We start from the raw sequence: 13,601 nt of genomic DNA, 5'->3' as shown, positions 1-13,601 counted from the left end.
TAAAAAACACACACACACACACACACACACACACACACACACACACACACACACACACACACTTTAAACCCCTATGCTCCTTTAAGACCCCTCTTTCAAAGTCACTTAGCTCTCTTCTTCTAGCTATACTTGCCAAAATAATGGGCAACTAGGCATGTGTATACATGACCCTAAGCCTGGTGGGATATTCATTGCTTAATTAACTCAGGAACCACATCTGTGTGGAACCTCCTGCTTTCATTAAACTTTGTATCCCTCATTTACTCGTGTCTCCTTTACTTTGGCAGTTACCAGTATCTGTTTTTATATCTCAACCATAAAGCTTTCTTAGAAAACATCCTACAGGCAAAGCTGCAGGAAATTGGGGTGCTGAGGGTGCTGCAGCACCCCCTGAAAAAAACCCCAATATATATACATATATATATATATATACATATACAGTGGGGCAAAAAAGTATTTAGTCAGCCAACAATTGTGCAAGTTCTCCCACTTAAAAAGATGAGAGAGGCCTGTCATTTTCATCATAGGTACAATTCAACTATGACAGACAAAATGAGAAAAAAATCCAGAAAATCACATTGTAGGATTTTTTATGAATTTATTTGCAAATTATGGTGGAAAATAAGTATTGCACTGTTGTTTTCCCACCAATAGAATTATGACACTTTATGAATGTGGTGTAATTGTAAGAAGAGGATGTTTTCTTAAAGGAGAAGTACAAACTAACAGGGAGGAAAGTGATATCAGGGACACAGAAATTCTAAAATAAGAATAACTAAAATAATAATGAAAAAAACATTCTTGACGAGAGAATTTAACAGACAATAAAATAATGACTTAAATTAGGGCTTATTTTTCTCATGGAAGTTGATGAATAACACCCAGGGACATGGTACAAACATCTACATCCACTGAAATAAAGTGTTAAAATGCGAAAAACTTTCTTTCAAGATCCATATTTTTGTGTTTTTAAGGTAAAGGACACCTGACTTTCTATTTAAAGCCTTTTGGAAACCAAATTGTAAACAATTTAATACTGAATAAGAAGTGATATTTCCTGAGGACAGAAAAAGCACAGCAATGTAGGAATGACCCAACCTGCAATGTGACATTTAACGTATACTGCACCTGTACCATTGTAACTCATTCGATGACTATAGCCATTGTGTAAAGGGTTGAAACAAGTAGTATGCCATATTTATGAAGATATTTCTGCGAGAATATGAATCAGCAATACTTAAAGGTTCTTCTAAGCAGCAACGCCAGTGAAGGCTCCATTTGCACCTCATTACTATCAGACAGGAACAGACCAACACAGGACTCAGGAGTTAATACACAAGATTATCAGTGTATTGAGGATGGGGAATAAACTACAAATAATCATCATATAAACAAGCATGCTGTATGTATTAGCAGACAATTTACAACATTTTGACCATTTCAGCCTTGGTCAGGTTTTCAACTGTTCAACATCAGTGAACACACAAGGTCTTGCACAGGGCACTGGTTGCATTATGTCTTTAAAACAGGAAGAGTTAAATAAGTGATGTCTATGTGGATCAGGAAGTAGTCAGTTGCCTGGGTGCCTTGATTGCTGACACACCAGTACTCCCACACAAACATAAATACTACCAGAGACGTTCTCTCTCATCCATTCATGGCTCCACATCTCCTCCTTGTCCTGCGCATCCTGTTCTTCCTCACTGGAGTCTCAGGTAAGTGAACGAAGACCTTTAGTTGTTTGATATTATTGGGCTTAGTTCCTCCAAGTCAATCAGTGAAAACATGCTGAAAGTCATAACACTTGTAATGTTCTGTCTACTTTGCCCATAGACATTGTGGTCACATTATGGATTTCAGCATTTTGTGGTCAGGTGATAGATACATGCTGTTTTTAATGATTTATCTTGTGACTTATCTTGTACTTTTCAACAGTTCTGTATTTCTAGCTGTTGATTAGCACATTTAAATGAGACTTCAAGTAAAATAGAACTAACATATTATTAATAAATAGAAAATAAAAAGTTCCTGTGTCAATCAATATGAATTTGAACATATGTGCAAGTAACTTATTTTTATTATTTTTAAATAGACATTTGAATTGATTAAAACCAGAGATTGTCTCCATAGTTTAGTGGTGTAGTAATTTCCATGTCAAAGCTAAATATGACTTTAATTGTTCAAGTGTTGCCTCTGTTCTAATGGGTGGACATGGGTGTGTCAACATCAGCAGTTACATGTCTCAGTTACTGTCTGGTGTTACAAACACATGGTGTGACCACAGTTTGCCATTTTTTTTTTTACAAAAGTCACAAATTCAATCATTACAGTAGATCAAGTTGTTTAGCTGATCATCTGATGGGACTTATGAGCAGCTGGGTAAAATTAAAGTACCTAAATGTGTTCTCTGTTGTTGTGTCTACAGATACACAGAGTGTGTCCACAGTGAGTCATGTGTCTGTAAAGCAAGGAGGCTCCATCACCATCCCATGTCTCTATAATCAGAGATATAGAAACAATGTGAAATACGGGTGTAGGGGATATAATTGGTTTGGTTGCTCTACTGTAGTACGCACTGACCATCCTAAGACCAGTGGAAAGACCTCAGTCTCTGATGACATCAACCAGCGAGTCTTCACTGTGACCATGACAAGTCTTAGTCTTAGTGATTCTGATTATTACTGGTGTATTGTGGAGAGGAAGAGCAAGGCAGATGATGGGGATAGACTGCAGATATCTGTTACTCCAGGTAAGATCCAATTACTGCTGTGTCCATTAAAGCAGAGTTAATAGTAGTGCTCAGTAATGTCTCATAAGTTAATGTTCCATAACAGTCCTGTTGATGAGTGTGTTACTTTTCCCTCTACAAAGCAGTCATACATATTTTTACCAAATGACATTCATAGAGGATATTATTCTGGCAGATTACAAACATCTCTGCGCACCTTTTGGGTCAGGACAGACAGTGTGTTTGATAGAATCACATGTTTCCGTATCATCATCAAACACACTGTCTGTTCTGTATGCTATAGTCTGTCTATTGTACATACCATCAGTGACTGAACCAGTTTTTCAACTTATACTTTCTCAGTGTAATATGAATTTCAAGAATGACTAGATAGTCTCCAATATATATATTGGTGTATTCTTTGTCAGACTCCAATCACAGCCTCTATCATTGTGTTCAGGTACTCCAGAACTCTATGTGGACCAACAACAAATTACTGGAGTTGTAGGAGGGAGTGTCACTGTGCTCTGTTACTATAGTTCACAAGGAAGCAGTGGGAGGTGGTGCAGGATGGGAGGCTCTTGTGTGGCTGTGGGATATTATGGGGCATTAGATGGAACATTTGTGAAGTTAGTGCAGGAACAGAGAGAAACCACCAACGGTTATGTCTTAATGGTGAATATGAGTGGATTGATGATGAAGAACACTGGCTGGTACTGGTGCGAAAAGGGAAAACTACAGATGCCTGTTCGTATCACTGTCAATCAACCAACCACAACACAGAGTACCACCGCAAGTGAGTACATAAAACCAAGTATGATTCCCTTTTTATTCATCCAGTACTGTTAGAGATCAAGGAATATTGAAAGACCTTTTCTGAAACAAAGTGGAAATCTATTGACCATGCATTCTCTTGAGATGATCCTGTCAGTCATGTTAAATATCATTAAGAAAATGAAAACATTTTATACAACTTTTTCATCATAGCTACGAAACAGATTTGAAATGAATAGTGAAAATTAAAAGATTTGGATTATAATCATCATCTGAATTTCCTGTTTCAATTTATTTGAATGTGAATGATACACCAGTCAGTTTATTGGCGCTACTTTATCATTTCTGTGTCTCACAGCGACACAAACTCTGACCTCTCACTAAGGCTCACTATCCAGATTTTACACATCTCAGCCCACAGTCACCCCTTCTGTTCCCACAGACCAGAACAATGGGGGAACTGACGAGACGCAACAAGAGAAGGACCAGAGGTCAGTATTCAGTCTGCTGCATATCCCTCACTATAATAGCCATCCAAACAGTTGGCTATACTGTAAGGGTGTGGTTCACCTGACTAGAAAGGCTGATCAGAGCAGAGACAGGTGTCTGGGTTAACAATAATACTTTAGTTTCCCAAATCACAAAGACATCTATTTAATTTTCAGCTCAAGAGGAGTGCATACTAAACAAAAAACCTTCCTTAAATATTCTTGTTTGAACATGTGTCACTTCCTCATGGTTCGATATATTTGTGTGTGTCCTGGGACTTGCCTACAGGAGGTCTGTGGATGACTTTAAAGCAACTTTTCACACTTCCACATTCAAATATGAAAACTAAGATGTTGAGCAGAGGAGGCTGGCAGGATGAACTGTAGGAGGATGGGCTCCTTTTAATGGCTGGAATTGAATGAATGGAACGGTATCATTCCATGAATTCCATTCCAGCCATTACAAGGAGCGTGTCCTCCTATCTCTCCGCCAACCAGCCTCCACTGATGTTGAGTGGTTAGGAAATCAATAGATATACAAGATCTGTTCTGAAGAAGGACAGTACAGTATGACAGCTTATGTTATCTCTCTTTTTAAATACAGGAAGTTCCCCCTGGACACTTATCTCTCCAAAAACTGTCTACCTGACTGCAATTTTTATAATGTCATGACAAAGTAATTGTGTTCTTCTACAGATTGGAACGCATGTTCTTCTACCTGTTGAAAGCTGGAAGTGTACTGCCCTTCCTCCTGTGCACCATCATTGCTGTGGTGAAGTTCAGGGAAAACAGACATCAAGATGATACCAAGGATGCATTGACACCAGAGAGTTGTTTCTGGAGAAATTTACCAACAGTTTGCACCAAATACTTTTTCCCCGAAAGAAACAACAACACACTGAGTGTACAAAACATTATGAAGGAATCACTACAGTAAATATAATATGTTTCTAAACACTTCTACATGAATGTGCATGCAACCATGACCACGGATAATCCTGAATGAATAGTGAATAATGATGGGAGAAAGTTACAGAGGCACAAATACACCCAAGACAAACACAATAACAGAGGAGGTTAGCATTTTTTGCAGGGTGGGAGGGGTGGTACGATATTTGTGCATCTGTAACTTTCTCACTCATAATTTTTCACTATTCATTCAGGACTTTCCGTAATCATGGTAGCGTCCACATTAATGAAGTAGTGTTTAGAAATGTATTCTATTCTTATTTACAATAAAAGTGACGACAAAAGTGATGACACATTACATTGCTTACCATTCATTTCTATTAGGCACAAAATAATCTGAAACACAACCAAAACAAACTGCAAATACATCCAACAAGTTTGTAGAGATACAAGCTTGATGTAGTCATTGCATGCTGGGAATATGGGACCAAATACTAAACTTTGGACTATTTTAATATATATGCGTGAATTTGTCCCAAAACTTTTAGTCCCCTAAAAGGGGGGACTGGGAACAATCGGTTGTTGTAATTTCTAAACAGTTCACCCGATATGAAAGGAAATACACCAAAATTAAAATTAACAGTCTGCAATTTAACCTCACAGTAATTGAGGTTAAATTGCAGACTGTCAAAATTCAAAGTGTTGAAGTACAGAGCCAAAATAACAAAACATGTGTAACTGTCTCAAAACTTCTGGAGGTCATACTTTTGGCCAGGTGAATCCAGGTGAATGTTACGATCCCTAATTGATGTCACTATTTAAATCCAATTAAATAAGTGTAGATGAAGAGGAGAAGACAGGTTAAAGAAGGATTTTTAAGCATTGAGAAAATCGAGACATGAATTGTGTACCATTACCCTCTACAGGATCGGTTGGTTTCCCTGTGGGAAGGTTGAGCTAACGTAGGCTAATGTGATTAGCATGAGGTTGCAAGTAACAAGAACATTTCCCAGGACATAGACATATCTGATATTGAAAAAAAGAGGTGGATCCTTAAGAGGTTTTAAGAGGGTGAATGGGCAAGATAAAAGATTTAAGTGCCTTTGAACGGGGTATGGTAGTAGGTATCAGGTGCACCGGATTGTGTCAAGAACTTTAAAATGCTGCTGAGTTTTCACATTCAATAGTTTCCTGTGTGTATCAAGAATCGTCCACCACCCAAAGGACATCCAGCCAACTCTACAAAAATGTGGGAAGCATAGAAGTCAGCATCGGCCAGTATCATTGTGGAACACTTTCGACACCTTGTTGAGTCCATGCCCTGACAAATTGAGGCTGTTCTGTGGGCAAAGGGAAAGGTGTTTTGTGCAATCAGTGTCTACAACGGTCAATAGGCTTTACCTGTATTTTTCCTTATCGTAACCTTCATTCTACATTTTTGTATACTTTCAATATTTAATTCCCTCTGGGAGTAAGAGCTATACATCTTCATTCTTAGATCTAAGTGCAGTATGCCATGCTGTAAATGTGGGTATCAGATTCTATTCCCAACAACACATTGTATTTTCTACATGAAAAATCTGTCTAAACACCACACATTAGCAATAACGATATATATACTTTATGTGTGTACTGTATTTTATCTGCACATGATGTATGATTCATGGTTTTACATAATTATTCCACTCAAATGTGCATGTGTTTTGAAATGAAACTCTTGACCAATGTAGTGCTGGCTATTGGCAGTGTATATAACCCTTTTCCTGATGGTTATTTCTTATGGTTTAATGTAACAAATCACAGCTGTTGTGTACTGTTCCATCAATAATTCTGTGTGCTAACTTGCTGGTAAACCTTGTTAATAAAGAAACTCTACGACTCTCAATATCATTTGCCTGGATTTTATAACCAGAAAAAACACTAAAGACTGCCTCCTAATATCTTACATATTGGTGACATTGTAACTCATTCAATGACTACAGCAAGGGTGTTAAAATGGTTGAATGAAACATTATGGCATGTTTCTTGTGGTTAATTATTTATTATCAAATGAGGAGAGACAAACTTATCACACGAGTTATACTTAAACAAATTCTTTATTCACTTATTAATAAGGGAGCAAGGTCACTACATGCACACAGAGTGAAAGGAGTGAGAGCTGAGACACAAGGGGTTTATAGAGAAACCCAAGATCGGCTTAGTCATGGTTGGTTCCACCCCTCCCTGGCAGATCAGGGCATCATAAGCTCTACCAAGCTAGCCTCCGTTCTCTTCTATCTCCCCACAGCTGTGCCCTTGGAAGATAGCAAACAAACAGGATGGGCTGAAGAATTGTGGTCACTTCTCAGAGGCTCTTTGTCTTAATGCCGTGTGACCAGGTTACTCAGAAGCAAAGAGAAATTTGAAACAATACCAGTCTATTTGTTCCTCAAGCTTATCTGTATCCCATGTCAATGACTACATGCGTAGACCAGCTGTGGGGAGTGAGTGTGGAAGAGATGAACCATCCTTTCTCAGAAGCACAGCACTGGCACTAAATAAATGTCTTTACTATTGTTGAGCATATAAATTGTTAACTATTAATATTAAACAAAAAAGGTAAATATGTGATTTGTCTCTCACATTCCCCTCTTAGAAGATTCAATCATCTATAAAACAACATGACATATTCACACCATATGTAAAGATAAAATTAGAAAACCTTCCAGATGTAACATATTAGGTTTATTTATCCCTGTCAAGGTACTGACCTTTAACCTTCATACCATAAACAGTTCAAACTTGCCAGTGTCTGCTGATGACAGCCAAGTGGATCCTTTCTCAGCAAAGCGCTTGCTCCCAGTTTACGAGAGAACACCTGGCAATCACAGAGTCTAGGCGTTCAGCCAATATTCCACTCCCACTGACCTGACCTTGTGATAGCAAAGCCTCTGTCTACAACAGACGCATTTCTAAGTATGCAACAGGTCAAACATCACTGTCTTCAGCAGTAAAATGTAGCTCATGCTTCACATCCTGCATTCTGGCCCTTGTCATGGCAACAGTTAACATTACATTTGGCCTTGAATTTGTTACCAGTTTTAAACACATATTGCAGCAAAACTTCAGCATGAGGATGAGCTGCAAAATCAATACAATGACTAAAACGACGGTCAGACACAGTTGCATGATCCACCCTCCAAACTTAGTATTACCTGGCCTAGCAAACAACGGTGGTCCTGTGTGGTTGTGACACAACAGAGAAACGTCATAAGGTCAGAGTTACATGGTATCTCCACTAAGAATGGTAAATCCATTTGTATAGTCAGATGAACCCCTATGGGAACTCCCACAAGTTGTGAATCTGCTCCTACCTTAACTTGATTGTGTCATTTAACTTGACTGTAAAACATCCACTAAAAACAAAATTAAAATAACAAATATTCACAACATAAACATTTAGTTAGTTTTCACTTTGCTAAATCTTAATCAGTCCAAACCATTTAAAATTTGAATTCTTACTTTCTGATTAACTTTCCAATCAACTTTGCCTTCACATAGTGCAAAACATTCTCAAGGGAATCGTTTAAACAATACAAAATGATACAGAAGTACACCCTTCATCTGTACAAAGAAGACAATCATCGCGTTGATGCATTGATCTCCGTCTTCTTAAACAATGGGGGGGCTATTGTTTTCTGGACTCCTGTACTGAGCCTGCCGTTGACTCGAGATGGAGCGGCTGTTATTTAAGTCCCGCTATGGGACTGAGCGGTCATCAGTAGAGTGCGTACCATTGTCCATCTTCCAGGACCGGTTGACCTTGAGTCACTGTCCATATGGTAACTGTAATGAGAATGCTCAAGACAAGAGCAAAAAACACATGATGCATAGAGTCTGGGCCAGATTCTCCCATGGCCATCTAGTCGGTGACCTCAGGCATCTCGGCTCCTCCATCCTCTGGGTCTGGTGGGCAGTATGGCACCTTCCTACAGTGGCTGGCATGGATCCAAGTAGACCTCTCAGCTATGCGAACAGCAGTGGGGATAATCAGCATCACCTGGTATGGTCCAGTCCACCTCTGCTGGTTCCAATGACTTCGTCTCAGGACTTTCACCACCACCCAGTAACCTGGTTGCAGTTTGTGCAGGATCCCCACCAGAGGCTGGGGCAGAGCCACTTTCACTCTGGGGAAAATAGCCTTCAGAACATTGTTTAGAGCAGTACAATAACTTACCATGTCATCGTCACAGCCCATCAGTATCAACTTGTTCTGTGGGAAAGGGGAATTGATCATTCTCATTGGTCTACCTGTCAGAACGTCACGAGGAGCCAATAGGGCCCTTCAGGGGTTGGATGAGCCGACATAGGCATGGGAATCCCTCTTCCCATGTTGTTAGTCATACAAATTACATATTTTTCACAAAATTGTTCAGCAAACACAGAAAACCCAGGTGCAAACCAAAATGTATTTACAAAATCAACCACTTTCCCCTTTGACACATGGTCTCCAACATGTGACAATTTAGCCAAGTAAGGAAAACAAGAACGTGTTAGGACTGGTAGCCCAGCCGGACCCAGCAAGAGTTTCTGCACCTGATCGTATGTGCAAAGTCATTTCCACTTCTTCGATTCAGCTGGACCTACAGAGGATTGTACGTCAGATATATCAGTAGGAGATTAAAAAGTTAACTGGAAGTGAAACCATCAGTAACACATGGGAATAAGCAGACACAGTTGCTGCTTTGCTGCCAAATCAGTAATTGTGTTGCTCTTGGAGACAGAATCAAAATAGTTAGTATGAGCCAAACATTTACAGAAAGGGGAATAATTCCCCTCAGAAAGGGGAATAATGGCTGTCAAGAGGTTATCAACAAATTTCAAGTGAGAAATAGTTTCCTCAGAGGAAGTAAGGAACCCACGCTGTTTCCACAGGGTGAAATCTGACCTTTGTTTTCATAACATGTCAACCTGTCAACCAGAGAAGTGAAGTCGTAGGGTTCTCCATCCATGGTCGGCAACAGTGTTGCTGGATTGAGCCTGAGTCAACACAGGAGACATAAAAGCATTCTTCTCACACACAAACAGATTGAAAGGGTTTAGAATGTGCACAGGGAGACCCAGACATGGAGAAGCCATGTTGTGACCGTAAATGAGATCTGAGAGAGGCTTGACAACCTCGGCATAGTCAGGCAGCCACGCCCTACAGTTATACCAGTCAGTGACATCATATGTCGTTTGGTAACCGGCTGTGGGACAGGGATAATAGCTCATACTCTCTCTGGACCCCAGCTGCCTGCCATGGGATGGTATCATGTCTCAACATAAAAAATACATTGGGATGGTATCATGCCTCAAAATACAAAATACATTGGGGTGGTACCATGTCCAAAAATAAAAATACATTGGGGTGGTATCATGTCCCATAATAAAAATACATTAGGGTGGTATCATGTCTCAAAAGAAGTTGCAACTAAAAAAAATGTATACTTCATAGCCTTTCTCTGCCAGAACGATCAAAGGAGCTTGAGTGTCAGTATCAAATGCCTCGAGAGTTTCAAAGCACAGTTGTCACATCCTGACCTTAGTTCCTTTTGTATGTCTCTGTTTTAGGTTGGTCAAGGCGTGAGTTGGGGTGAGCATGTCTATGTGTTTGGCCTGGTATGGTTCCCAATCAGAGGCAGCTGTCAATCGTTGCCCTTGGGTTGTGGGTAGTTGTTTTCTGTTACGTGTGTATCACCTGACAGAACTGTTTCGTTCTCGTTATTCCTCGTTATTATTTTGTTAAGTGTTCAGTTTTGATTAAATTTCCACCATCAACACTTACCACGTTGCGTTTTGGTCTATTCCTTCTTCCATCAACAAAAACCATTACAGAACTACCCACCACAACTGGACCAAGCAGCGTGGTAACCAGGAGCAGAGGGTTCTGCACTCCTGGACATGGGAGGAGATTTTGGACGGTAAGGGACCCTGGGCACAGGCTGGGGAATATCGCTGGAGGCAGCTAAAGCCGAGCGGCGGCGATATGAGGAGTTAGCATGGCAGCGCAACAGGGACGAGAGGCAGCCCCAAAAATGTCCTTAGTGTGGCTAAGTCAGGTAGGAGACCTGAGCCAACTCCCTGTGCTTACCGTGGCGAGAGGTTGACCGGGCAGGCACCGTGTTATGCCGTGAGGCACACGGTGTCCCCAGTGCACAGGCATAGCCCGGTGCGCTACATCACAGCTCCTCGTATCGGCCAGGCTAGAGTGGGCATCGAGCCAGGAGTAATGAAGCCGGCTCAGCGCATCTGGTCTCCAGTGTGTATCCTCGGCCCGGGTTATTTGGCACCAGCCCTACGCATGCACCAGCCCTACGCATGCACAGCGGTTTGTTCCACCCCGCCGCACTTGCCGGGCTACAGGGAGTATCCAGCCAGGACAGGTTGTTCAGGCTCGGTGCTCGAAACCTCCAGTGCGCATCCACGGTCCGGTCCATCCTGTGCCTCCTCCACGCACCAGGCCTCCTGTGGCAGCCCCACGCAGCAGGCTGTCTCTCTGTCTCATCCCTCCAGGTTCTCCCTCCTGTCCGGCGCTTCCAGAGCCGCCATCCTGTCCGGAGCCGCCAGAGCCGCCCGTCAGTCAGGAGCCGCCAGAGCCGCCCGTCAGCCATTACCAGCCTTTCAAAGCACTTCATGGCTACGGACGTGAGTGCTACGGGTCTGTAGTCATTTAGGCAGGTTGCCTTTGTGTTATTGGGCACAGGGACTATGGTGGTCTGCTTGAAGCATGTTGGTATTACAGTCTCAATCAGTGACATTTTGAAAATGTCAGTGAAGACACCTGCCAGCACATGCCCGGAGCACACACCCTGGAAAACTGTCTGGCCCCGCAGCCTTGTGTATGTTGACCTGTTTAAAGGTCTTACTCACGTTGACTACGGAGAGCATGATCACACAGTCATCCGGAACAGCTGATGCTCTCATGCATGCCTCAGTGTTGCTTGCCTCGAAGCGAGCATAGAAGTGATTTACCTTGTCTGATAGGCTCGTATCACTGGGCAGCTCGGGGCTGTGCTTCCCTTTGTAGTCTGTAATAGTTTGCAAGCCCTGCCACATCCGACGAGCGTCGGAGCTGGTGTAGTGTGATTGAATCTTAGCCCTGTATTGACGCTTTGCCTGTTTGATGGTTCGTCGCAGGGCATAGCGGGATTTCTTGTAAGCTTCCGGGTTAGTGTCCCGCACCTTGAAAGCGGCAGCTCTAACCTTTAGCTCAGTGCGAATGTTGCCTGTAATCCATGGCTTCTGGTTGGGGTATGTACGTACAGTCACTGTGAGGACGACGTCCTCAATGCACATATTGATAAAGCCTGTGACTGATGTGATGTATTCCTCAATGTCATCGGAATAATCCTGGAACATATTCCAGTCTGTGATAGCAAAGCAGTCCTGTAGTTTTTATAGACCGAGTCACTGGTGCTTCCTGCTTTAATTTTTGCTTGTAAGCAGGAATCAGGAGGATAGAGCTGTGGTCAGATTTACCAAATGGAGGGCGAGGGAGACCTTTTTACGCGTCTCTTTGTGTGGAGTACAGGTGATCTATCATTTTTCCCCTCTGGTTGCACATTTAACATGTTGATAGAGATTTGGTAGAACTGATTTAAGTTTCCCTGCATTAAAGTCTCCGGCCACTAGGAGTTCTGCTTCTGGGTGATTGATTTCCTGCTTGCTTATTTCCTTATACAGCTGACTGAGTGTATTCTTAGTGCCAGCATCTGTCTGTGGTGGCAAATAACCAGCCACGAAAAGTATAGCTGAGAACTCTCTAGGCAAGTAGTGTGGCCTGCAGTTTATCACAATATACTCTACTTCAGGCGAGCAAAATCTAGAGACTTCCTTAGATTTCGTGCACCAGCTGTTGTTTACAAATATGCACAGGCCGCCAGTGCCATGATTTCTGTATTTATGTGAAAGCCATTGTATGCTTGCAATGCTCAATGATGGACATGTACTGAGAAATGGAGATGTACTGCTTTAGTTCTCAGGCTGAGAACTGCCTGCACCTGCTGATAGTCACGCAGCCTCAAGGCCGAGATGTTCCGAAAGTAGCAAAGCGCCTGAGACTACACAGGTGTGGTTGATGGCTTATAGTACAGAGTGAGAAACCACAGTCTAGACATGTTTTCTCATCTTAGATACTTTGTATCTAATCCAATGCAACAATGTTAAGGTATGATTGACGGTAGGTTGTCCTCACCAACTAGTATAAAGAGTGTTGTCTCCTGTTTCGCCAAACAGATCTTTACTATAGACTACTGAGGTATCCTGTATGTGAATCTCTGTCTGCAATTCCATTTTATTACTAAAGACTTTTATACCAAGGTTCCTGTGTCTTACATTAGTGGTGATCTTTTAGGGGTGTTTTTATACACTTACTGACACGCCCTGATCTGCTTCACCTGTCCTTGTGCTTGTCTCCACCCCCTCCAGGTGTCGCCCATCTTCCCTACTTATCCTCTGGGTATTTATACCTGTGTTTTCTGTCTGTCTGTCTGTGCCAGTTCGTCTTGTTTGTCAAGCTTACCAGCATTTGTCCTGTCAGCGCCTGTCTTTGTCCAGCCGCTCTTTTTATCGTCCTCCTGGTTTTTGACCCTTGCCTGTCCTGACCCTGTACCCGCCCACCTGACCACTCTGCCTGTCCCTGACCCTGACTTCCATCCTGTACCTTTGCCCCACCTCTGGAT

The 13,601-nt window shown here is 41.9% G+C and overlaps 1 protein-coding gene across 7 annotated transcripts in view; it reads left to right on the top strand.

The window, feature by feature from the left end:
* The first annotated feature begins 1,587 nt into the window (after window positions 1-1,587).
* The window catches only part of LOC110528794 (polymeric immunoglobulin receptor-like), a 49,103-nt gene continuing 37,089 nt past the window's right edge, over window positions 1,588-13,601 (top strand). For 6 of the 7 annotated variants that reach the window (XM_036984807.1, XM_036984798.1, XM_036984785.1 and 3 more), the window contains exons 1-2: window positions 1,588-1,715; window positions 2,426-2,749. In XM_036984807.1, the coding sequence (XP_036840702.1) occupies window positions 1,658-1,715; window positions 2,426-2,749 (382 nt within the window). In that variant the 5' untranslated portion in view covers window positions 1,588-1,657. Of the gene's footprint in view, window positions 1,716-2,425; window positions 2,750-3,188; window positions 3,525-3,944; window positions 3,994-4,686; window positions 6,788-13,601 lie in introns of those variants that run through there. The other variant, XM_036984814.1, reaches the window with a different exon arrangement.

This window comes from Oncorhynchus mykiss, chromosome 1 (genome assembly GCF_013265735.2).
Source record: "Oncorhynchus mykiss isolate Arlee chromosome 1, USDA_OmykA_1.1, whole genome shotgun sequence".
Classification (NCBI taxonomy): domain Eukaryota; kingdom Metazoa; phylum Chordata; class Actinopteri; order Salmoniformes; family Salmonidae; genus Oncorhynchus; species Oncorhynchus mykiss.
This window is presented reverse-complemented; position numbering and strand designations above follow the sequence as displayed.